This window comes from Elephas maximus, chromosome 13, assembly GCF_024166365.1.
Source record: "Elephas maximus indicus isolate mEleMax1 chromosome 13, mEleMax1 primary haplotype, whole genome shotgun sequence".
In the NCBI taxonomy this organism is placed as follows: domain Eukaryota; kingdom Metazoa; phylum Chordata; class Mammalia; order Proboscidea; family Elephantidae; genus Elephas; species Elephas maximus.
Genome location: NC_064831.1, coordinates 55,697,314 through 55,722,829, shown reverse-complemented (window position 1 = coordinate 55,722,829; position 25,516 = coordinate 55,697,314). Strand labels below are relative to the sequence as shown.

At 41.8% G+C, this 25,516-nt stretch overlaps 1 protein-coding gene across 4 annotated transcripts in view; it reads left to right on the top strand.

The window, feature by feature from the left end:
- The first annotated feature begins 6,895 nt into the window (after window positions 1–6,895).
- INTS14 (integrator complex subunit 14) overlaps window positions 6,896–25,516 on the top strand; it is a 33,512-nt gene continuing 14,891 nt past the window's right edge. The window contains exons 1-8 of one of the 4 annotated variants that reach the window (XM_049906060.1): window positions 6,898–7,012; window positions 12,539–12,581; window positions 12,783–13,066; window positions 14,610–14,717; window positions 19,033–19,188; window positions 19,957–20,075; window positions 20,511–20,653; window positions 24,099–24,191. In XM_049906060.1, coding sequence (XP_049762017.1) covers window positions 12,845–13,066; window positions 14,610–14,717; window positions 19,033–19,188; window positions 19,957–20,075; window positions 20,511–20,653; window positions 24,099–24,191 — 841 coding nt within the window. In that variant the 5' untranslated portion in view covers window positions 6,898–7,012; window positions 12,539–12,581; window positions 12,783–12,844. Of the gene's footprint in view, window positions 7,013–12,538; window positions 12,582–12,782; window positions 13,067–14,609; window positions 14,718–19,032; window positions 19,189–19,956; window positions 20,076–20,510; window positions 20,654–24,098; window positions 24,192–25,516 lie in introns of all 4 variants that reach the window. The other 3 variants (XM_049906063.1, XM_049906061.1, XM_049906059.1) reach the window with 3 other exon arrangements.

Sequence of the window (25,516 nt, the reverse complement as noted above, 5' to 3'; positions counted from 1 at the left end):
GGTGGCCAGCTGTGTCTGGTTACACAAGGCTTCTCATTCTGTCCATGGAAAGATGGGGGCTGCTCTGGGATTTGGGCTGGTGATTAGGACAGGTTTCACCATGAAGCCCAGCCAGGTGGTAGCCACAATCCTTAAAAAAAAAAAAAAGAGAGAGGTTATTTGCTCCTAAGAGGAGAGCTGGGAACCACCACACCCTCATCTGGGCGGGGGGGGGGGGGGAAGTGAGGATGGAAGCCCCCAGGACAAAAAAGTATCATGTGGAAGCCTTTTGTGCTGGGGACAGGGAGGTGGCAGTTGTTTCTGTTAGAGCAAAATTACCCCGCTCCCTGCTCTGGAGGGTAATGCCTACTCTTGGGAAAGAGAGTACTTGGGGGTCCTCTCTGCTATTCACCCTTTCTGTGTGGGGTATCAGCAGCCCAAGTTTCTGAGCTGGGTCCTGGGTGCTCTACAGAGTCTATCTGGTTCTCCCTGGGCTCCCTGCAAAGGTCTGTTAGCACTCTTCAGGCTCCAACCCTGAGTTGCTGGTAGCTCAGTCTTCTGAGGTTGGTGCCCAGGCCACAGATCTCACCCCATCAAAGGCAGAAGGGAGGGAGGGAGGCATGACTTTAACCCTTAGACCAAAAGAGGAGGCAGTAGAAGGCATTGCCAGGAACATCAAGGCTCCACGTGTGTTTCTAGACTGATGTAAAGCGATTCCACTATATCAACCAGAGAGGACAAAGCTTCAAAGTTAATGTCAAGGAGTTTCCCAGATAGTGTGGTGTGATGGAAGGAACTGCAGTATGGAGTCAAAGGCTTGGATTCCCAGCTCTGCTGCTTACCAGCTGTGCCACCCTGGACAGGCGGAGCCTGGGTACTTCATCTGTGAAACGGACATGATAACATATGTGTTGATTACACAAAGCATTATACAGAATCAAGTGCTATGTAATGGTTAGAATGCGGGAGGGAAGAACATAAAAGGCCCTCAAAAAATCCTCATTTTATAAAGGAGGACGTGAGACCCAGCCTGACTGAATATTTAATAAACCTCTAATCAATGGCCACAGACTTACCGAACTGTAACCAGAAACGTTTGGTTTTATACATGATAATAAAGTATTAGAAGTAAGCTGAGTAACTCACAGAATCTTAGTGGTCAAGGTAGAGTTACGACACTGTCTAGTGCAACCCCTCGTTTGAAACATGAGGAAACTGAGGTCGAGAGAAGTGACTTGCTCAACGTCACACAGCTAGCGAGCAGCAGAGCAGATGAATCTCCTAATTCCCCAGTCTTTCCAGCAAACCACACTAACTAGAGATGCAAACATAACTGTCACGAAAAAGCAGAACACGGCCGGCCGAAGAGAAGTAAGGACTAAGTGAACTTCCTTCTTTGTCCTGATTCCTGTTATTTTCTTCCCACCAGCTCACTGCAGCAGCCCTGCCCTCTGCCATAGATGAAGCACTTTTTGGCAAGCCCATTTGAATCTCCTAAAAAACACTTGAGAGTGTCCCTCTCTTTCTGGCGTGCCTGTGTTTTGTAACAGAGCTGAGCTGGCACCCCAGTTGATCCCTCCTACCTACCACACCATTTACCTTCAAACCCGGACATTTGGGGGTCTTCTCAGTTCCGTAAACTCATCAGAATCCAGGGTCTCAAGGAGTAGGTCTGAAGCTGGCCAACAGGGAACACCCCATTCTCCTGCCCCCAGTTCCCCTGTGGAATCCTGTTCATAGCAGGGTCAGATGTGAAGGGCATGTCAGGGGAAGAATATCCAATCCTGGCTAATACCCGCCTCCCCTAAGAAGCTTATCAGGGCATTGTACAAGTTCTGGGTCCCAGTGCCTCTGACAGAGTCTGAAGGTGTGGACCTCCCACCAGGGACACAGATGGAGGCTCTCCACGGGCCCCCAAAGCTGGGCAAACTTCTCAAGCTTGTTTCTAAACTATGGGAATGGTAGGTGGTCCAGGGTTTCCCTGATTAAACCTGTTGCTGTTGAGTCAATTCCAACTCATAGCAACCATATAGGACAGGCTAGAACTGTCCAATAGTTTCCAAGGCTGTAATCTTTACGGAATCAGACAGCCACATCTTTCTACCACAGAGCAGCTGGTGGGTTTGAACTGCCGGACTTTTAGTTAGCAGTCTAGTGCTTTAACCACTGCATCACTAGGGAGGGCTCTGTACATTCTCTTAGTGATCCTATGAGATTTGTATACATACACACATATACATACGTACACACATATATACCTTGCTTTGATTATTATTGTCTAAGTAAGTAGGACTGTGAATATATGTACATGTGTACACACACACATATACATATGCAGAACAGTGGTTAAAGTGCTCAGCTGATAACCAAAAGGTTGCCAGTTCTAACCCACCAGCCACTCTGTAGGAGAAAGACATGGCAGTCTGGTTCTCTAAGTATTTACAGCCTGGGAAACCCTATGGGGCAGTTCTACTCTGTCCTAGGGTCACTGTGGGTAGCAATTGGCTCCATGGCAGTGGGTTTGGTTTTTGGTTTTATGTATATGTATACATCCATATATACTTTACTTTTATTATTATTGTCTAAGTGCGTATATGTGCTTGTATATACACACATACACAGATATACATACACACATACACATACATATGCATATATATCTTGGTTTTACTATTACTGTCTAAGTAGGACTATGTATATATGTACATGTATACACACATATATATGCATATACATATACACACTGCAGAACGGAATAGATAGCATTATAACACAAATGTACACACATATGTAGAGAAAATTTTGCAAATCATATGTAAGAACATATAAGAATGACTGTACTTTTGTTACCAGTGAATACTGAATAAACAAAACCAACCAGCCAAACAGAAGCATCCCCGGTACTTTATCTCTCACAGCCAGTGGCTGGAAACAGACTTGAGGCCGGCAGATGCATGTGGTTACCTCTAGGAAGGGAAACCCTTCTTTTTCACTTTATATATAATTTTTTGAAAGTGTTTGAATTCGTAAATATGAACTACTTTTACAGTGAAAAAAAAACTAGTTTTGTTTTGCTTTATCTGCTTTTGTCATTAAGCAGATGCTACTTTTTTTTTTTTTTTTTTTTTTTTTACTAAGCTATTAAAATGGTAGTTACAATGAGATAAGAGGGTAAGGGGTGAGCCTGGTGAAACAGGTGGGGGCCTAGATGATAAGCGGTCTTAAAATTTTAGCATTTATAAACTTCAGAGGAGAGGGTGTCCCAAATGAAGCTCAGTCCTACTTACTTAGGCAAATGCGGTTTCTTCCAAAACTTCTCTGCTTTCCCCCTTTGACTTTTTTGTTAATAATCTCTCTTCTTTCCCTCCTATCTTCTTTCCTCAAATACATACCCGGTGTTGTATGCCAGGCACTGGCAATCGGTAGATAAGGCTCACTCCTATTCACAGAGCAAAGTTCATTGGAATTGTGTAAAAAAGCCTTTCTTTGTTCTCTGAGTCCTTCTATTATTTTAGAGAGAAACTTGGCAGTTTTCTCATATGCTATGAAAGAGACTGAAGGAGGATTGAGAGCAGTTAAAAGAGAGGGGTCACAGTTTCTTCAACAAATACATTGCAAGGGAAAAAAGAGATGGAGGCAGAAACCTATAGATCAAGAAATTTAAAAGGTGTTTCAACAGATTGCAATGGAATGGGCTTTATTTGAATCCTGATTTAAACAGCCAAAGTGTGAAAAAGTAAACGGTATGATATTTATGAGACAACTGAGTATTTGAAAGCTGACTGGATATTTGATGACACTAAGAATTTATTGCTGATTATTTTTAATTTGATAATGGTATTGTAATTATGGTTTTTTAAAGTCTTTCTCTTCTAGAGATACATACTGAAATATTTATGGATAAAATATTAGGCTATCTGGGATCTGCATCAAAATAATACGTTGTGGGGGGAAGCAGGTAGGGGTATAAATAAGACAAGATTGGGGACTGAGCTGATGATGAAGCTATGTACCAAGAGGGGCACATGGGGATTTATTATACTTTTGCCTCTATCTTTGTCTAGTTGGAAAATTTCTATAATAAAAATTTTTTTGAAAGAGAGAAGGGTCAGATCTAGGATTTCTTTAGACTTCCACTTTGGTGAAAAAGGGAAAATGGTCACAGGGATGGGAAAAGGGAATAGCTTGGGAGCTTGAAAGTATGATCTGGGAGGGGATGAGGTACAGGTGAAAGGAGGCAGGAAGGAAGATGGAGAAGGAGAGGGGAAGTAAGAACAAAAGGGATGTGGGCCCTCGGCTTTTTCTCCTTACTCTTCCCCTTCCTCACTCACTCGCTCTTTACCTTTCATCTCTGTAAATGAAAAGTCACCTCGGGAACTTAACAACAAAGGTTGCCTGGCCACCAACCCCTGAAATTTCAATTCAGTCAGCAAAGCCTGGAACCTCCATTTTCAACAAGTGCCCTAGGAGATTCAGACAGCTGGACCTTCCGTTGAGCTCACCAGCCTATACTCTGCCTGAGCGAGTACCAAGCCACACTGCTTTCCAAAGCCTCGAGGACAGCAGTCCACTGTTTCAAAGCAGGGAAAAAATAAAGGGGGTGGGAGATTGTGCAAAGGAAGACGAGTATTGATTTCCTTTAATGTGTATCTGGAAACATGCAAATGATGAAGGTCCTTTGAGTGGGGAAGAGAAATGTATCAGCTAGCTATGGCTTGAAAGAAATCTCTTTTAAGACTTTCTAACTCAATGTTCTCGAATTTTATATTCACTGAACAACCTTCAGGTTTGGTTTGGTTTCTAAATTTTATTTATTTTGTTGTTGAAAATATACACAGCAAAGCACACACCAATTCAACAGTTTCTACATGCACAATTTAGAGACATTGATAACATTCAAGTTGTGCAGCCATTCTCACCTCATCTTCTGAGTTGTTCCTCCCTCATTAACATAAACTCACTGCTCCTACAGTTCCTATCTAACCTTTCTAATTGCTGTTGTCAATTTGATTCCCTACCGTTCTTAAAAGAGCATAATGCTCGACGCAGAACTTTTTTTTACTAGTTAAGCTAAACTACTCAGTTTGGGAACCCTGGTGGTGTAGTCGTTAAGAGCTATGGCTGCTAACCAAAAGGTCAGAATCTACCAGGCGCTCCTTGGAAACGCTATCGGGCAGTCCTACTCTGTCCTACAGGGTCACTATGAATCGGAATTGACTCAATGGCAACGGCTATCGTTCAGTTTTAAGATGGCTTCTGGAGATATTTTTGGTTTAAAGATTATCTCGACATAATAGCTTCAGGGGTTTTTAACTGGATTCCATTAAAAAGAAAACAACACTCACCTGAGTGACACGGTTCTCTTTGCAGTTTGATCTTTTATCATCAATTTTATTAAATTGACAATTCTTGCTTCCCAAGCCTCCTGAAAGCCTATTATTCAAAGAAATAGGTCACCAAGATCGATCTAAACTTAAGCTTTAGGACAGGGTAAAATAACAAAACAGACCATGGAAGTGGGGCAGAAGTACCAGAAAAATAGTAACCCTACGGCTGAGTCATCAACGCGTTAGAGGTAGCTAGACAACTCCCTGGCCCATATGTTCTTGGCCACTTCTCTCTCACTAGGGAAAGAACAGAAATTGTGACTAAGCAGTCAGGATGCAGCCTTACCTACCGCCCCATACTCCAGCATAACATCTTGAAATGGTGACAACCAGCCGAGCTGGAGAAAGAAGTTCTGAAGCAAATAGGCAAGTCTACAGGCTTCTGGGCCCTCATGCTGGCAGGGATATTCCCAAGGACTGACTCCCCTTTCTCTGCCACCTCTGATACGAGGAGACAGGAATGAACTATAAGCAACCTGAACCCACACTCTCCCACAGAACAAGCTGTGAAAAGTCAGACAGACTTGGTCGTTCAGTTCAAAGTATCCTCCTTCCCTGTCCTACCCCAGAGACATCCCACCAGCTAAAAGAAAGAGTCAAATGTCTAAGGTCTTCTAGAGGCCCTTCCGTTCCCATTTGTAACCTATATTGTACAACGTTGTTCTTTGAACCCAACTACCCATGGGCCTGATGGCATCCATTCAGGCCTACCTCTAGTTGGCACTGGTAAGAAAGTCATCTCTTCCCTCCCCGAGGACCTCACTGAGGCACGAGATGGCCGGAGATGAGACAGGCAGAGTCCACGCTGTCTCACAGGAAAGCCTGAGAGCAAATCCCTGAGCAATGCACCTTGGTCAGGGTAAGGGGAACTAACTGAACCCCCTGCACCCTCAAAGGTGGGGGGACGAAGTGAACTTCTGGGCTGAGACCAAGAGGTACAGTCTTAACCTGTAAGCTCGGCTGACATCGCCTAGAAAGAAATGTACAGAGTGCTTTATATAGCGTTCCTCAGCCAGGAAATACGGTTTAAAAAGAGTAGTCTGCCTAGTTCAGAGGAAAGGAGTGGGAAGAGTCTGAGGAGTTATGGGCAAGAGGGGCCAATATCAGTGAGGGTCGGGTGGGTGCTCCAACCGCGCCCAGGTGACTGAGGGGACAAAAGAGTGCAGGGGTTACAGGGTAACCGGGCCAGAGGTAGCCCACAGGTCAATGAAGGGGCGGGGCAAGAAGCCAGCGGCAAATGGGGGTGGGGCGGGGACTATAAAGCAGTGCAGGGAGGAAGGAAGGGACAAACACAGCCAGGGCTCGGGGAGGTTGGGGACTTGAGGGGAGGAGAGGGGCGGTCCCGGACAGATCACCGATTGAAAGAAGCACTGAGAAGGACGCGCCCCCTACCGTCCCTGCTGGGCCATCGCCCCGCCCCGTCGGCCCTTAAGGCCCCGCCCCGTCGGCCCTGAAAGCCCCGCCTCCGTCAGTCCTGAAAGCCCCGCCTCCGTCAGCCCTTAAAGCCCCGCCCCCGCCAGCCCTTAAAGCCCCGCGCGCACTGCGGGGTTGCCCGGTTCCCTTTCGTCGCGCGGCCCTTTATTTCCGGCTGTGGCGCGCGAGCGGAAGGCTTTTACGGACGGACTGTGGCCGGCGATGGGCGCGGGGTGAGTGGGGGAGGCGGGGGCTGGGGCTGTCTCTCGTCGCTCGTTGGGGCTGCGGGTCAGCGGATTGGGGTAGGGAGAACAGGGGACCAGCGGCCGCCTTCCCGCTGGCCTGGCGGCATCCCTGCGCCGCCTCTGAGACGCCAGTTCCGGGGCCCGCGCCCGGCTCCCCACTCCCTGTGGCTCGGGGTCTCTAGCTCTGCGTCAACAAGGCTTCAGCCCCCTGCCCAGCCCGGTCCACCCCCTTTTCCCATAAGAGACGTCCAGCTCGGAGATTTTTTGGATTGATTTTAAGATAAAAACACGTCCCCAGGTGCGGTCCAAAGGCAGGTTGATTTTGTATTTCCAGGCCGGCCGTTTAGCGATGAAGTCGTATCTGGGGACCCTAACGTGAATGGGCGGGCTTCTAGGTATTCAAGTGGAGTCACACTCTGGGAGCGAAACTGCTGAGAATTCTTCCTGAATGAGCCGATTATCGCCTTCAGGGAAGAATCATAAACGTGTAGCTGATGGAGGCTTGGTGTTTAAGGCTAAATCAAGTGGGTCCGTCCTCAGGAGTAGACTGTCGTTGAGAAAGAAGCACCCTGGCTGTCCGGACTGTTGTGTGTATATGGGAAGAGAATGGGGGCGGAGAGAGGTAGGGTCACCCCAGTGCGAAATACATTGTATTCTTACAAAACTGCCGGACTGAGTTGGGTGGGGATTCTTTCTCAGGCCTGGACTGCTTGAGTGAACCATTCTTTAAAAACTGTCAGTGCTCTCTTTGTTTTTGTTCTTACAACCTGAGTACTAAATTGGTGTCCTATGGACTTTGCCATTGTTGAGGGGGTGCCTTTGAGGGTGGACACAAATGCACCAGTCAGTAGAAAAAGCCATCTTCATAGGTGTCTTCAGAGAAGGCGAGACTGCCAGCTGTGGCACCCATCCCAGTGTTACAGCAGGTTTCCTGGGCCAGAAGGGCTTTCTAATACTTGATCTAAATCTATGTCTCTTGTTTCCCATTCTCCTTAGAGGTCAGGGTAGGACTCCCCAGGATTGCCAGCTTTCAAAACCAAAGGCTTCCATGCATAAATGAGACTGCGCCAGGACCTTGGTAAACTCTGTATCTAGGCAAAGGCACGGGTGTTGCGGTTGGTTGCCATCGAGTTGATTCCATGACAACCCAATGTGTTACAGAATAGAGCTCCTCCGTAGGGTTTTCCTGCTGTAATCTTAACAGAAGCAGATCGTCAGGCCTTTTCTTCCACAGTCCTGCTGGGTGAATTCAAACTGCCAATCTTTAGGTTAGCAGTCCAATGCAAACTGTTGGTGCCACCTAGGAACCTAAAGGCATAGTTGTTATTGTAGGTGCCATCAAGTTGATTTTGACTCAGAGAGACCCCCAAGTGGCAGAGTAGAACTGCCTCATAGGGTTTTCTGGGCCATAATCTTTACGGGAGCAGATCATCAAATTTCTCTCTGGCAAGGCCACAGGGCATGTTTGAACCACCAAACTTTCAGTTGGTAACCTAGTGCTTAACTGTTTTGTTGCACCACCAGGACTCCTTAAAGTCCCTGGTATCTCTGCTTAAATGAGGAAAAAAGATTAAATGTATTTCTGGTATCCAGAGTTAATATTCATAATATGCCAAAGAATTAATGTTACATCTGGTAAAGGTTAGGGGTAGTTCATTCATTATCACATATTTGTTGAGCACCTACTACATGCCTGTTCCTGTGCTAGGTTCTGAGGAGACATTGGTGGACAAAATCCAACCTGGTCACTGCCCTTAGTGGGCATATGGTCTGATACAGTGGAATTGAACCAATATTGTACAGAACCTCAGTTTTTGAACAACACAGCTGAAGCTCAGAAGGGAAATAAAAGATTAAGCAGACAAAATAGTACTGAATTAATTCACCTAAATGCATGCATTTTACCTTAGAAGAAACCCATAAGCTTTCACTTAGCAGCTATTAACTTTCACTTTTGACACAATTTTAACAAACTTGATTATCTGGCTTTCCAGCCCATAGCAACTAAGGAGCAGCAAGTTAGAAAGGGGGAAAATGATTACAGAGGATTACTGAGAAAAGTGGAATACAAGCTGATGATCTAAAAATTAATAATAAAAAGGAGGCACTAAAATAGCACAACATTACTCAACACCCCATTGAGTGTAAGGCAGTGTTTCCAATATATTCTACATAATACTTGTTCCATGGAGTGTTAACAGGAATTATGTAGAGAAGGGTTAAATGGGAAGCGCGAGATTAGCAGATTACACAGGATTCTTTGCTGTAGCCCTTGTGAGTTTTTAATAACGCCTGAACTCATTTTTCTTGGAATGTGAACATCCCTCCAGAACATTGTTTTGCAGCACGCACTTGGAGGAACGATATAAAGTAAAAAATCAAGTCAGCAGTGTGCTTGGCCAGTGGTAATGGCCAAATCATCATAAAGAAGGTAAATTCTATCTAACACATGCTTTAAAAAGGCAGAAAAGGATACAGATTTTTTTATTCTATTTAAATTCCTTAACACTTTGGAACCCTAAGGAATCTTCAAAAGTAATTCATATCTCCTGTTTAATCTTTGGAAACCCTGGTGGCATAGTGGTTAAGAGCTACAGCTGCTAACCAAAAGGTCGGCAGTTCAAATCTGCCAGGCGCACCTTGGAAACTCTATGGGGCAGTTCTCCTGTGTCCCCTGGGGTCACTAGGTGTAGGAATCGACTCAACGATTTGGGTTTGAGGTTTTTTTTTTTTTGGTTTAATCTTTATTGATGTTGGTTACATGAAGCATTGCTGTATTTGAAATGTATTTTCGGCCGTTTTGTGGTAACCAAGGCTTTTTCTACTTCACCTGAGACCCTAACCCCGATTATAACATTGTTTCCAAGAAACAATATGTTCTGAGTTCCCAGTACACTACTTACAAATGGAATTTTAGAATATCAATATTTGTAGTTGGACAATGTACTAAAATAAGAAGTCTGGAGCCCTGGCAGAGAAGTGGTTAAAGCGTTTCGCTGCCAACCAAAAGGTCAGCAGTTCGAACCCACCAACCTCTCTGCAGGAGCGAGATGTGGCAGTCTACTTCCATAAAGATTTACAGCGTTGGAAACTCCATGAGGTCACTGTGAGTCGAAACCAACCTGACAGCAGTGGGTTTGGCCACTATTCAGTGTTTTGACCACCGCTTATCTTTCAGTTTGTCATACTGTGGTGGCTGCACCTCAACATGAAGAAAACAAAAATCCTCACAACTGGACCAATAAGCAACATCTTCATGATAGTCAGAGAAAAGATTGAAGTTGTAAAGGATTTCCTTTTACTGGGATCTATTATCAACACCCATGGAAACAGCAGTTAAGAAATCAAACAACATATTGCATTGGGCAAATATGCAAAAGACCTTTTTAAAGTGTTAAAAAGCGAAGATGTCACTTTGAGGACTAAGGTACACCTGACCCAAGCCTTGGTATTTTCAGTCACCTCATATGCAGGCAAAAGCTGGGCAATGAATAAGGAAGATGGAAGAAGAATTGACACCTTTGAATTATGGTGTTGGCGAAGAATATTGAATATACCATGGACTGCCAAAAGAACAAACAAATCTGTCTTGGAAGAAGTACAGCCAGCATGCTCCTTAGACACAAGAATGGCAAAACTTCACCCCACATACTTTGGACATGTTATCAGGAGGGATCAGTCCCCAGAAAAGGACGTTATGCTTGGTAAAGTAAAGGGTTAGTGAAAAAGAGGAGGACCCTCAACGAGATGGACTGGCACAGTGGCTGCAACAGTGGGCTCAAGCATTCCAATGATCATAAGGATGGCATAGGACCAGGCAGTATTTTATTCTGTTGTACATAGGGTCACTATGAGTCGGAACCAACTCGATAGCACCTAACAGCTACAACACAGATGTACCTATACATGCAAGTACATTTACGTACACATGCTTTCCTATACACATTAAAAAAGCAAAACAAAACAAACCCATTGCTGTCAAGTCTATTCCGACTCATAGTGACCTTTTAGGACAGAGTAGAATTGCCCCATATTTTTCCAAGGAGCGGCTGGTGGATTCGAACTGCCAACCTTTTTTGGTTAGCAGCTGAGCTCTTAACCACTGTACTACCAGGACCCCATCTATACACATATATGCATCCATATCTACCTACGTACCCACACACATATTTTTTGGTGGTTTTTACTGTTGTTGCAAAATTGTGCATGTTACAGCATTTACCCAAATTGCCCCTTTTTCTTGTGTACTCTTAGTGTCTTTATTTGCTTTAGTCAGGTTGTACAGACTTCACCCATATTTAGGGTTTTCTTTCCCAACACCAAAAGTATTAAGTGTCTACTATCTAGAAAGTGGTTCCTCCTCCCTCTCCCTCCCATTCCTAGTAACCATCAAAGAACTTTGCTTTCTGTGGGTCTATCTGTTCTTGACTTTGTGTAATAGTGGGATCATACAGTGTCTTTTTGTGATTGACTTATTTCAGGCAGCATAATGTCCTCCAGATTCATCCATATTATATTTCACAGACTTCTAATTATTCTTTAGTTGCATAGTATCCCATTGTATGTATATACCACAATTTGTTTATCCATTCATCAGTTGATGGACACTTAGGTTGTTTCCATCTTTTTTGATATTGTGAATCATACTGCAGTGAATATAGGTATGCGTATGTCTGTCCATGGCATTGTTCTTATATCTCTAGGATATATACCTAAGAGTAGGATTGCTGGATCATAAAGTATTTCTATTTCTAGCTTTTTGAGGCAGCGTCATACTGTTCTCCACAGTGGTTGTATCATTTTACAATCCCGCCAACAATGTATAAGAGTTCCAGTTCCCCTACAACTTTACCAGCATTTGTTGTTTTCTGTAATTTTTGATCATTGCCATTTTTGCAAAGGTATTTCATTGTAGTTTTGATTTGCATCCCTCTAATGGCCATGATTGCAGGCATCTTTTCATGTATCTGTTGGCCACCTGAATGTCCTCTTTGGTGAAGCGTCTGTTCATGTCTTTTGATCGGATTGTCTGTCTTTTTGTCGTTGAGTTGTTGACATTTTCTATGTATTTTAGAGATTAGACCCTTATCAGATATGTCGTTGCCAAAGATTTTTTCCCAGTCTGTAGGTTCTCTTTTTACTCTCAGTAAAGTCTCTTGAGGAGCAGATGTATTTATGGGGGTCCCAATTAATCTTGTGTCATTCGTGCATTGTTTTGTTTGATAGACTATTTATGCCAAAAATTAGGTTCCCTAGTTTTGACCCTATGTTACCTTCCAGGAACTTTATAGTTTTAGCTTTAACATTTAGGTCTTGGATCCATTTTGAGTAGGTTTTTGTGCATAGCATGAGATATGGATCCTGGTTCATCTTTCTGCCTATGATATCCAGTTTTGCCAGCACCATTTGTTAGAGAGATTGTTTCTTCCCCGGTGGATGCACTTTGGCCCTTTGTCGAAGATCAGCTGCCCATAAATGGATGGATTTAGTGGGTTTTTTTTTTTTTTTTTCCAGACAGAAACCCTTCAGGAGATCTTTGATTCATGGCTGTTTAGTAGTAAGTGATTTTAAGAGTGGTTCTCCCGGTGAACTAAGCTACTGGCTTCCTTTCCACTGAATTCTCCGCAGATTTGCCCCCGCCTCACCTCGAATGTGGTTTGCCCCCACTCATTTCTGGGAAATTTGTTTAAAATTATGGTGGAAGAAATACTTTTTCTCACTATGATATGTGAGACCTATTTTTATTTATATTCCACAGCATTTCTCCATTTATAGCTGTCTGTTTACGTTCTGATTGGAAACCCTGGGATCGTTTTCATCATGCCGACAGTGGTGGTAATGGATGTATCGCTCTCCATGACCCGACCTGTGTCTGTCGAGGGGTCTGAGGAATATCAGCGCAAGCACCTAGCAGCCCACGGATTGACAATGCTGTTTGAGCACATGGCCACAAATTACAAGCTTGAGTTTACAGCCCTGGTGGTTTTTTCATCGCTCTGGGAGCTGATGGTCCCCTTCACAAGAGACTATAACACCTTACAGGTATTAAAAGGAATGTACAGAGCCTAAATTTATAGGGAAGAAAACAGTGTTATCATACTGTACTGAATATTTGGAACTTGCAATATGGAGAACTATGTGTACTTAATATCCTAGTGTAGCTATAAAACAAGGATTCACAACCAGTGGGTCTTATGCCTTTTTTTGGTAGAGCTATGAGTTAGAACTGTGATTTGTTGCCTCCTTTTCTTCTCCCGATTTTCTGGAATTCTCTGTGGAAGGGGAGTATCTCAGGGTGCAGTGCCCCATTCCCTAAAGTTCAGGGTCTTTAGATTCAATGATTTACTCTTGTCCATTGTTGTTATTGTCAGCTGCTGTCGAGTCAGCCCCCGACTCATGGAGACCCCATGTGGGACAGAGGATAACTGCACCATAGGATTTTCCTGACCGTAATCTTTTTGCAAGCAGATCGCCAAGCCTTTTCTCCTGCGGATCCACTGCTTTCCCATAAAACTTGAGGAAATAAAAATAGTCCTTCCCCACAAAACCTTTATTCTAGAGTAATTCAAAATGATATCTCCTCTTCAACAAAATAACCTTTGATTTGTAGATACCAGGAAATTATAATTTTTAAACCTTGATTGGAAGGCATTATCTTCCAAAGGTGCTGTCAGTGCTAAGGCAGAGAATTTACTCTCTGACAGCATCTCTAAATCTCTAACATCATCTCTAAATCTCTAACATCTCCAGCAGTGCCTAACACAGCTCCTTGCCCACAGTGAGCAGTCAGTAGGTATGTGTGGAATTAAACGGACCAGTTTAATAATTGTTAGGCAGTTTAGAAATCCAGGATCAATGTAGTTTGATGTTTTTTTTTTTTTTTTTTAAGAAATAATAGAATTTTGTTAAATCATTCCTTTTATTAGCTCACATATTTTTAAGTGACTCTAAAGCTTTTTTAAAAAATTACACTAGATTTCTTACAAGTGAGTAAATAAGGATATCTGATGTTCACCAGTTCTGAAATTTAGAGAATTGCTGTATCAATAGTGTGGAGGGGCCCTGAGTTGGACTGCCTGGGTTCAAATCCAGGCTCTGCCACCTCTAGCCATGAGACCTGGGCCAAGTTATCTAATTTCTCCATACCCTAGTTTCCTCATTAAACATAGGGTTAATAATTCCTGCCATATAGGGATGTTATGGCGATTAAATGCGTGTAAAGTGCCTAGAATGGTGTTTAGGATATCCTTAGTGCTCAGCAAATTTTGTTTGTCATTATTTTTGTAATATGTATGAAAGTTCCTTGCTTTAATTATTTCCTTCAAGGTCTGCTTATAAAGATAGGAATGTGGTAGACTGTTTACTCCCACCTGGCAAGAAGAGAATAAAGAGAAGCTCTTTGAATTATCCTCTAGATTTAAGCAAGTCTGTTTTACTGTTCTTCTTTAAGAACCCATGCATGGGGCTCTCGGAAACACAAAGTTCCCTATGTAACATTCATGCTCTGAACGGTTTATGTAGTTTTTTAAAATAACAAATTAAAACAGTAAAGAATAACGAGCGATTTTATCTTTTATTCAATCAGGAAGCACTAAGCAATATGGATGATTATGACAAAACCTGCTTGGAGTCTGCATTGGTTGGCGTTTGCAATATCGTTCAGCAAGAATGGGGTGGTGCAATTCCTTGCCAGGTAATGATCAATTGTTTTTCTTTGCCCTAAGTTAAAAACATTAACCACTGAGCTTCTTTAATTTTCTTCGGGCTCTGGCACGGCAAGCATTGTGATTTCCATGAACTACATTATACGCTATCAGTATCTTTCGAAAAGAAGGTACTAAATCAGCACTAATATGCTCAGAAAACAGCACAGTTATGCCTTAAGGAAAGCATCCTCCTCATAAATTGACTCATTGCAAACTAGTGCTGTTTGTATGAGGCACAAAGGGCTCACAGTGGAGTTTTAGAATTACGCTCCCTGGACAGGGTGATTATAATTTTGAGTGATAGAATCATCAACAGCACAATATAGTCTGTCTTTAGTATGTTAAAGTAGCATCTATTCAGCGAGCTTTTAACCATCTCAACTCTCTGAGTTGTCTAAAAAATGAGGCCCGTGGATGTCGTAAAATCTTTACTTAGAGACCACCATGAGTTCCGTAGACCACAACTCATTGTCCCATAGGCCATAACTGTCTAGTCAATATTAACGGTTAATGACTTAACAAACTTGGTACCTGGTTTCACTTAAAGTCAAATCAGACCTGAACAGTAGCAGAAAAAGAGACTTAGAGGTTTGCTATAAACAGATATTTTGAGAAGTGATAGCATATTTTGAAGAAAGAAACAGAAAAATTGCTAAAAGGAAAATCATATTTGTCTACAGCAGGAGTTAGCAAACTTATTCTCTAAGGGGCCGGATAGTAAATATTTTAGGCTTTGCAGGGGTCTGTAGCAACTAGCCATCTCTGCAGTTTAGTATTAAAGCAGCTGTAGACAACAGTTAAACAAAGGGGCCTGGCCGTCTGCCAATAAAACTCTATTTACAGAAACAGGTAGTGGACTGGCCCCTGGTGTATGAGTGTTTATTGTAGGGGCAAACACAGGATTCCTCCATTTATTTTTTAGATAAAAATAAGATTGTGGTTTCCTCAGGGTAAGGAGAATAGAAGGGTTGACCCAGAAGAGGCATGAGGGAATTCGGAGAGTGAAGGACCATCCTTTATCCTGGTTGTGGGAGTGGTTACATGCCTGAATGTAGTTGTCAGAACTCACAGAACTGTACACTAAAAAGGGTGAATTGTACTGTGTGCAAATAATAGCTCAATAAACCCAATTTTTTCTTAAAAAGTTGGTTTTTAGTACTGCAACAGCCACCTGTTTTGTAGAGTATAAACTTGGGTTCATGAAGACCCTGAGCTATTACTAAAAGGTTAAATCACTTTAGTGAACACTTCTGAAGAAGCCAGTGAATACCTTAGAGATCAATTTCTTTTCAGAAATAAAAAATTTGCCACCTTACTTCATAGGCATCATTTTTATGGTAAATCCATGCATCAGAATATCTAAATTGCCTAACAATATATAGGTAGTCCCTGACTTACGATGTATTCGAGTTACAACAAACTGCACTTACGACTGTCTGTTTTGTTTTGTTTGGTGCATCTTATCATTGGTAATATGTACTACATACAGTGTTACATGGGTAGTTTGCTGATGTTATCATTCTCAGATGTTCAAGGATTCGTTTATAAAGATACTGATATTGAAAGGCAATAATAATGAAAACTAAAATAAAAGAGGCATTTGATTTACATCATAACTGACTTACAACACAGCTGTTGGAACAGAACCCCGTTCCAAATAAATGATGTTTTGTTGTTAATATGATCTGAACCCAAAGTTAGCAAGTAGCACAGTTTCATTTGCTACGTCTGTACTTTTAGAGAAGGAATACCGGAAATGTCTAAGAGCCAGACCTTGTACACCATGCAGACTTCTGCCTTTTGGTGTTTTTCTTCCTTTGAAGAAAGGAAGACTCTGAATTTGAGAGCAAGGGCCAGGCCTGAATCCACTGAGACTTCCTTGGTGAATTTTAAGGTAAACGAGGCCCAAGACTGTGTGTTAGAGGTGGTAGTTATTAGTAATTCTGTTTTTTAAATCAGTTACTATCAAGCACATTTGTTTTCATTTGGGGTTTTTTAACCATGATATTAGATAAGTGGACTGTCCTTCATTATGTGAGTAAAGCCTGTCTCATTTTGATATAAAACCAAAAACCAAACCTACTGCTATCAGGTGGATTCTGACTCACAGCAACAGTATAGGACAGAGCAGAACTTCCCCATAGGGTTTTCAAGGAGCAGCTTGGGGATTCAAACTGCCGACCTCTTGCTTAGCAGTGAAGCTCTTAACCACTGCAACGCCAAGGTTCCTCTTTATATATATATATATATATATATATATATATATATATATATATATATATATATATATATATATATATATATATATATATATACACCTTGTAATATTTCATTATCTCATAGCATCTGGAAGGCTAGTACCAGAAGTAAACCATTATATAGAAGTCTGTTGTACTAGAAGAGGGAATTGCCTTGTAGTCTGTTCACTATCTCCCCCAAAAATCATCCCTTCAGGGGCCTCTATTAAGCATTCTTGAGCTTTAGAAGTAAGTGCCAATCTCGATGCGTCACGTGGAACAGCCGCCTAATACTGCCTTAATGGCCTGTTATTATTAGGTTCCTGGGCTAGGCTGGGGAGAGTGAAAATAATCCTCCCCTGGGGTGCTTGGGAAGTCCACCCCGGCAGGATTGCCCTGAGGCAGTAAGGAAGGGAAAATGATTTTGCAGCCATCATCTATTGGGGTATATATGTTTTGTTGGCTTTTTCAAATTACAGATTGAGGATACATTTTAAAGGTCTTACACACTTCTCGCTAAATGGCCTTTATAAACACATTTTTAAAGTAGTTATCATTTCAGTTAACCAGAGCTAGAGTTTGTCATCCTTTGAAAATTAGAATGCCAAGGTTCAGACTTCTGTGCTGGTACTTCAAAGGGACACATGTGAAATGAGATCTTGTGCCATTTTTTACACAAGTGCCAAGATGGGCATCTTCTTTGATACAGTTAAGTAAGTATTGGTTATGATTGCTTTTGTCTTTTTTTTAAGTGTTAAGAGGTAGATATTATGGATTGAATTGTGTCCCCCTAAAATATGTGTTGTAAATCCTAACCTCTATACATGTGGAAAGAAGCCCTAATGGCACAGTGGTTAAAGCACTTGGCTGCTAACTGAAAGGTCAGTGGTTTGAATCCACCAGCCGCTCCGTGAAAGCAAAGATGTGGCAGTCTGCTTCCGTAAAGATTTACAGCTTTGGAAACCCTATAGGGCAGTTCTACTGTGTTCTACGGGGCCACTATGGAGCAGGACAGAGTCAGAATCAGCAACGTGTTTATACAGGTGGATGTAATCCCATCTGGGAATAGGGTTTTCTTTGTTATGTTAATGAGGTTATATTAGTGTAGAGTGTCTTAAGCCAATCGCTTTTGAGATATAAAGGAGCAGGTTAGGCACAGAAACAAGCTATCAGGAATGGGGGAAAGATAGATGCTATGTGGAGATCTTTAAGGAATGCTGAGAAGCAAGGCCCTTCCCCAAGAGCAGACGGAGAGAAAACCTTCCCCTAGAGTTGGCACCCTGGATTTGAACTGTTAGTCTCCTAACTATAAGAAACTTCTGTTCATTAAAGCCATTCACTTGTGGTATTTCTGTGATAGCAGCACTAGATGACTAAGACAGTAGGGTTTTTTTTTCTTTTAGGTTTATTTAGATGATACAGTAAAATGAGTAGGTCTTACGTACACAGTTCACTGAGTTTTGACAAATGCATACACCTCTGTAACTACTAGGAGTCCCTGGGTGGCACAGACAGTTAAGCACTTTGCTGCTAGCTGAAAGGTTGGTGGTTCGAATCCACCCAGAGGCACCCCAGAAGACAGGCCTGGTGATCACCTTCCAGAAAGTCAAACCTTGAAAACCCGATGGAGCAATTCTGCTCCGCACACATGGGCTCGCCATGAGTCAAAATTGACTTCATGGCAACAAACAACAGCATGTAACTACTGCCCCAGTTAAAATACAAAACATGTCTTTTACCCACAAAGTTTCCTCATGCCCCTTTCTAGTAAATATCCCCTGCCCCAACAACTCTCATTCTGATTTATCTTAACAGGACTTTGTTTTACGTGTTCTAGAACTTTCTATAAATAGAATCATACAGTGTGCACTGTTTTGTGCCTGTCATCTTTCACTTGACAGAATGTTTTTTAGACTTTTTCGTGTTGTTGCTTTTATCAGTAGTTCTTTTCTGTAGAGATAGGGGCCTTTCAGTGTAAAGCAATTAGGGAGAAATGAAAATGCTGCTGAATGGACTGCTCTCAGTAGGTTTATTTAATGTACAAACCTTTTCTTCTTGCAAACAGGTTGTCCTGGTGACAGATGGCTGTCTTGGCATTGGTAGAGGGTCACTGAGGCATTCCCTAGCTACTCATAATCAACGGAGTGAGAACAACAGGTTTCCACTCCCCTTTCCTTTCCCGTCTAAGTTGTACATCATGTGCATGGCAAATTTGGAAGAGGTAATGCCTTTTACTAAGTTCTTTTTAGTTTGACTAGGTAAATAGGGTTCAATTTATTTTTTAGTACATGCCGTTAATTACACCGCATATACTACAACATCGAACTCCATTGGTTTCAGCTGAGGCTGGTCAGTATATTTGAAAAGACTCTGGATTTCAGATGCTCCTTGAAAATTCAGAGCTTGTCCCATCTGGCAGAGCGTAGCTGGAGTTATTATCCATCCTATTTCGTACAGAGGCTCTAGATAATGAAGGGTTGACATATTCTTTGTGGCTTTAAATATCTCCTTCCCTTAGGAATCCTTAAACTTTATTTCTCCAAAAATGTAGACAGAAGTAAACTTTGTTTTGTTTTATGTTTTTTTTTGTAAAGTAACATCACCCCGATGTATATTTTATTAAATACTTTACTTGCTAGCTTTCCCATTTATTTGGGAGTCATTTAGCCTTTCTTCACCTCAGATTTTCTATCTGTAAATGTACATAATGACAGTTCTTATCAGATGTTAGAAAGGCTTTGGAGGGAAGATGCTGAGTAAATATCCACTGTGTCACCTCTAAGAATCTTTGCAAACCAGCTTCTGAATGAAATAGCTCTGCTGGTGTCATTTTCTCTAACATTCCTCTCGGGTAACCTTGAATCAAAATTGGCTGTAAAAAAACTCCGTATTTATTGCCTGTGTGGTTGTGATGGGCGTGACCTTGGTGGGCCGATAATAACCCAGCAGTTTGTGCCACTTCAGAGGGGTCATCTGTTTTGCTTTGTAGCTTCAGAGCACTGATTCCTTGGATTGCCTTGAACGTCTCATAGATTTAAACAATGGTGAAGGTCAGATTTTTACCATTGACGGCCCCCTGTGCTTGAAAAATGTACAGTCTATGTTTGGGTGAGTATGTGCTTAGAGCTCTTTTGCCTTCTTGACGATCCAGTATTATAATTTGACGTCTAGCCAGCAAGAATACCTATTTTACTATCTCCAATCGGGTCACTTCATTTTCCCCATGCCACACACCTTTCAGATAAAGTGATTGGTAGCAGTGATTTTTTGAAGCTCATTCCCTTTTAATTAAAAATGACTAAATCTAGACTGCCTGTAATTATTGCCTTCCTTACTGTGACTCAACAATTTCAAAGATTAACCCAAAAGGGTTTTCAGAATTGAAATTTGCTCACCAAAAATATCGGATTTTGTTGTATTTCATAAATGATCAGTTCTTCATTTTGGAGTCAGCTTGAAGGGAAAACAAACTTCCATCTGGAAAAAATTACTTTTGTATGTGTTGTATTACTCTCCCTGTAACAATTAATCATTGTATTCCAGAAAACTGATAGATCTGGCATACACACCTTTCCATGCAGTTCTCAAGTGTGGTCACCTAACCGCTGACGTACAAGTCTTCCCCAGGCCAGAACCTTTTGTCGTAGATGAAGAAATCGATCCTATTCCCAAAGTCATTAACACAGGTAACATTCTTTTTACGACTTCCTTCTTACATTTTCTGTCATCCTTACTTTCATCTAAGCTCTGACTGTTACCCTCTTCTCTATCCAGGAGGGTTGAAAAGAAACGTAAATTCTGACAATTAGGGTGCCATTGTCATCAGTGAACCTTTGGGCAGGAGGATGCATTGCCTAAGGGATGATGGCTTAGTGATCTTTTGTGGTGAAGTCATGAGTTAGTCTCTCATCCATGCTGACTGTGACCACAGTCACTAGCATTGAAAATTATGGCCAGATTCTACTTTGTAATCCAGCAAATCACTAACATTGAAATCCTTGAGGAAATTCTCGGTAGAGATACTGAGATTGATTGCATCATTGTTAATGGTCATTATCTTAGTGATCTAGTGCTGCTATAACAAATACCACAAGTGGATGGTTTCAACAAACAGAAGCTTATTCCCTCACAGTCTAGTAGGCTAGAAGTCCAAATTTAAGGCGTCAGCTCCAGGGGAAGGCTTTCTGTCTTTGTGGACCCAGAAGGAAGGTCCTTGTCATCAATCTTCCCCTGGACTAGGAGCTTCTCAGCGCAGGGACACCAGGTTCAAAGAATATGCTCTGCTCCTGATGCTGCTTTCTTGGTGGTATGAGGTCCCCTGTCTCTCTGCTCACTTCTCTCCTGTATATCTCAAAAGAGATTGATTTAAGACTCAACCTATAAGTTGAGTCCTGTTTCGTTAACATAACTGCCTCTAATCCTGCCTCATTAACATCATAGAGGTAGGATTTACAGCACATGGGAAAATCACATCGGATGACAAAATGGTGGACAACCACATAATCCTGGGAATCATGGACTAGCCAAGTTGACACACATTTTTGGGGGGACGCAATTCAATCCATAACAGTCATATATGAAGGGATAGCTTCTAGACTTGGCTATGTGACTTGTTGTGTGACCCTGGATAAGCCACTCACTCTCTCTAGTCCTTATTGACAGTGTGAGTGGAATCAGCCAGATGGTCTCTAAACTCTCAGCTGTGATGCACTGTACTCCTCTAGCTCTGCTGCTTGTATTATGACTAAAAGAAAACTATGTGCTGCTGCTTTCACCTGGTTCACAGTGCCGGTAGATTGCTCAGGTGAGACTGGCAAAGTGAAGAGTCAGGGATAACAAGGAGTAGTGGAGAGGAAAGTTGTCTCCCATTGGTGGATGAACTCCTTGAGTAGTGGGTACACCTTAAACCTCTTGAGGGTGTGGACCATCTCTGTTCAGTCACCGTTCGTTGCCTCAGTACCTAGCATAGTGTCTGACACTTAGTAGGTGTTCAGTAGGTAATTGTTCAGTAAATTACTAAAATTGAGTACCCCGTTGCCATCAATTCTGACTCATAGTGACCCTATAGGACAGAGTAGAACTGCCTTGTAGGGTTTCCAAGGCAGTAATCTTGACAAAAGCAAATTGCCACATCTTTCTCCTGTGGAGCAGCTGGTGGGTTGGAACCGCCAACTTTTGGATTAAGAGCTGAGCACTTAACCACTGGGCCACCAGTGGTCATTGTCTTGGGTACAGATTTTCAGGAATTTTAGAAGAAGGGCTGTATACGGGTTTTTTTACGTGTTTTTTTACGTGTTTTTTTGTGCCTTTGCCTCCTGGCTGTCTGGAAATAAGGCATCTCCCTCTTTCATTGTGACTAGACAACAGTGTATTGAGTTCAACTAAATTTTTTGCAGCCCTCAGACCAGTTGGGTTCCACTCTCTCCCATCCCTTATTACAGCTTTATTACTTTCAAGTACAAACAATAATTTGGGCTTGGCTAACCAAATGTTGCCTGGTTGAGGGAACTTGTTTTAATGTATAGATAAAAATGATATAGTTAGCACGATCACGCACGGGTAAGAGAATGCTTCCATGGTACGTGGAAATAACTTCTCATCTTACAGAGACATCTTGTTCCACAGTCACGCCACTATCTGCTTAAGCAGTTCCTTCCCCCCTCACCCCACAGTTCATATATCAACTTCACCTCATTCTCCCTAGATCACAACATACATCAGATTAGCGAAACTTGCACTGAATTTTTACCATGTTGTTAAAGACTTTGGATTGGTGATAGAGGCCAGCCTTTTCCATCCTGAGCATTCTCATCAGGTGTACTAGGTCTAAATTAGTGAAACACCTCTGTGCATAGTGTGAGTATAGGGACACCAAAAAATCGTGAGCTTATCATCTGATGTTCCCATCCTTTTTTGATGAGTAGCTTTGAATAGGTCTTGTCTTTCTCATACAGACTTGTAGTCTAAGATCTCAGATAGATCTCAGATACAGCTTCAAACCACTTTAAAATGTAGTAGGGCTTTTCCTACTCAAATGAAAAAGATCTTACTGCTTAGGCTGATTCGTTTGTTACTTAGCTAAGGGAAGTAGTGACAGCAGATCTCCAGAGAAGCAGACTTTGGGCGTATTAGAAGTATAGTATATTCACCATGATCCTGATTTTGTAAAAAATATTTTTAGAATATGAATGTCTAGAAGAAAGACTTAAAAGCAGTTCAGTAAAATATTGATAGAGGTTTTCTCTGATAATGAATAATAGGTGATTTTAGTTTTCTTCTTTATAATTTTTGGTGTTCTTCAAGTTTTATATTAAGTATATAATCAGAAAAAAAACTTTTTAAAAGGTACTTTTGGATACAACTTTTATTTTTACTCATTTTAGGTTTTCAGCAAGATAGTTTGGTCTTTAGTATAACTTTTACAAAGTGAAGAAATTACTGTCTTTAGACTACTACCTTGGTTTTGTGGAAAGTATACGTTTTTTCTCAGGAAAACATTTTTAATGCAATAGTATTAATCTCCAAGGAGGGCTGAGTAGGGTTGTTGTGGAAGTGTTTGGCTACAGCGCCCCCTGGTGACCTGATCATCCCTGACTCCAGAGGAAGATTTGACCTTCAAGTTTTTGCGTTGGCTGGAGACCTAGCCTCATAAAAGTAAAGGCTAGACAATTTGTCATATAACCTAAATTCGTTAAATAAAGGACAGTTGTTACTCTTTCCTGAGCATTAGAAAGTGTAAATTATTAAAGAGTCATCCACGGGAACTTGTAATAACTTTTCTTGTTAAAGACATCATATTTGAAATCCACACCTAAACATTTTGTTTGTGAAATCTAGCACATAGAAAATAATATACTCGAAGTGGAGGGAGAGAGCGGGCTGTCTCATTAGGGGGAGAGTAATTGGGAGTGTGTAGCAAGGTGTATATGGGTTTGTGTGTGAGAGACTGACTTGATTTGTAAGCTTTAAGGCACAATAAAAATTATTTTTTAAAAAACTTATTCAGGAAATAAAATAATTTTTATAAATTATAAATATTTTTATTTACTGACCTAAATAAAAGTAGCTTAAAAGAAAATAATATACTTCCCCATGGCATGCATTAATTTTATGTTGCATCCTTCCTTCCAGATTTGGAAATAGTGGGATTTATTGACATAGCTGATATTTCAAGTCCCCCGGTTCTATCCAGACATCTGGTCCTACCCATAGCACTTAACAAAGGTAAGCCATCGTCTGCCTCCAGTGACACATATGAAGCATTTTATTAACTAAAGTTATCTTTTTTTAAAACAGCTTTATTGAGAATTAACTCACATGCCATACAATTCACCCATTGGAAGGGTCTCATTCAATGGTATTTCGTGTGTTCACAGGTGTGTGCAGCCACCACCATCCAAGGTTGTTCTTAATTGTCAGGTAGTAGAATTTGGTGGGAAGAAATAGCTGTTGCACTGGATTTTAAAATAATGAATGTGGCCCAGTGTACCGGAAATGTAACCCTGCTGCTGTGCACTGTGGAAAGCATTTCGGCAGATATTTATGTGTTAATTTACTAATTTTCGGTAGTCGTCCTCTTTAAAGATGAGGATGAGGATGCTTGGTCCCTCTTCCAGGGCTCTGCCTTTCCTAGTGGGAACGGCTGAGGAAGCCAAAGTAGTTATCAGGTTGCTTGATGAACATGGAAGGCAAATGCAGTTTCACAGGGGCAGGGACCAAACCTGGGTTTTATTCTGCCAGAGCCTCACACATAGTAGACACTCAGTTGAGTGCATGGATGAATTCAGACCCTTGTGAAGAAGCCTCATTCCTGCAGAATATACCTATCCACCAACTGTAAATATACGTCCCCCAGATTCAGCATCTCTCTGGGCAGCACTAGTCTCTGGCTCTTTAAACTTCTTTTGTCTGTTCTAGGCTCTATCCATTTCTCTTCACCACCTTTCTCCAAGTGTGTGTAGTCCATTAAGTTTCCACTTACTGAGTTACCATCACATGCCAGTTATGCCCAGGTCATCTTAGCTGGAGTTGAGGGTATTCCACAACTCCTCGGTCGCACATTCACAGGCAGAATCCTTTTTTTGGCAGGGGGAAGGGGACCTCGATTTTATTCATTGATAATTTATTTTATATTTTTGTTGTTGAAAATATACACCAGTTCAGTTTCAACATGTGCAATTCAGTGACATTGGTTACATGCTTCAGGTTGTGCACCATTCTCACCCTCCTTTTCCAAATTGTTTCTCCCCATTCACATATGCTCCAACCTAAAACCAAACGCATTGCCATTGAGTTAATTCCAACTCATAGCATACCCCCCAAAAAAACCCTATAGGATAGAGTAAAACTGCCCCATAGGGTTTCCAAGGCTGTAAATCTTTATGGAAGCAGACTGCCACATCTTTTTCCCGTGGAGCAACTGGTGGGTTCAAACCACTGACCTTTCTGTTAGCAGCTGAGCGCTTTAACCACTATGCCACCAGAGTTCCTAACATAAGCTCACCAACGCCTAAACTTCCTATCTAACCTTTCGAGTTGCTGTTGTCAGT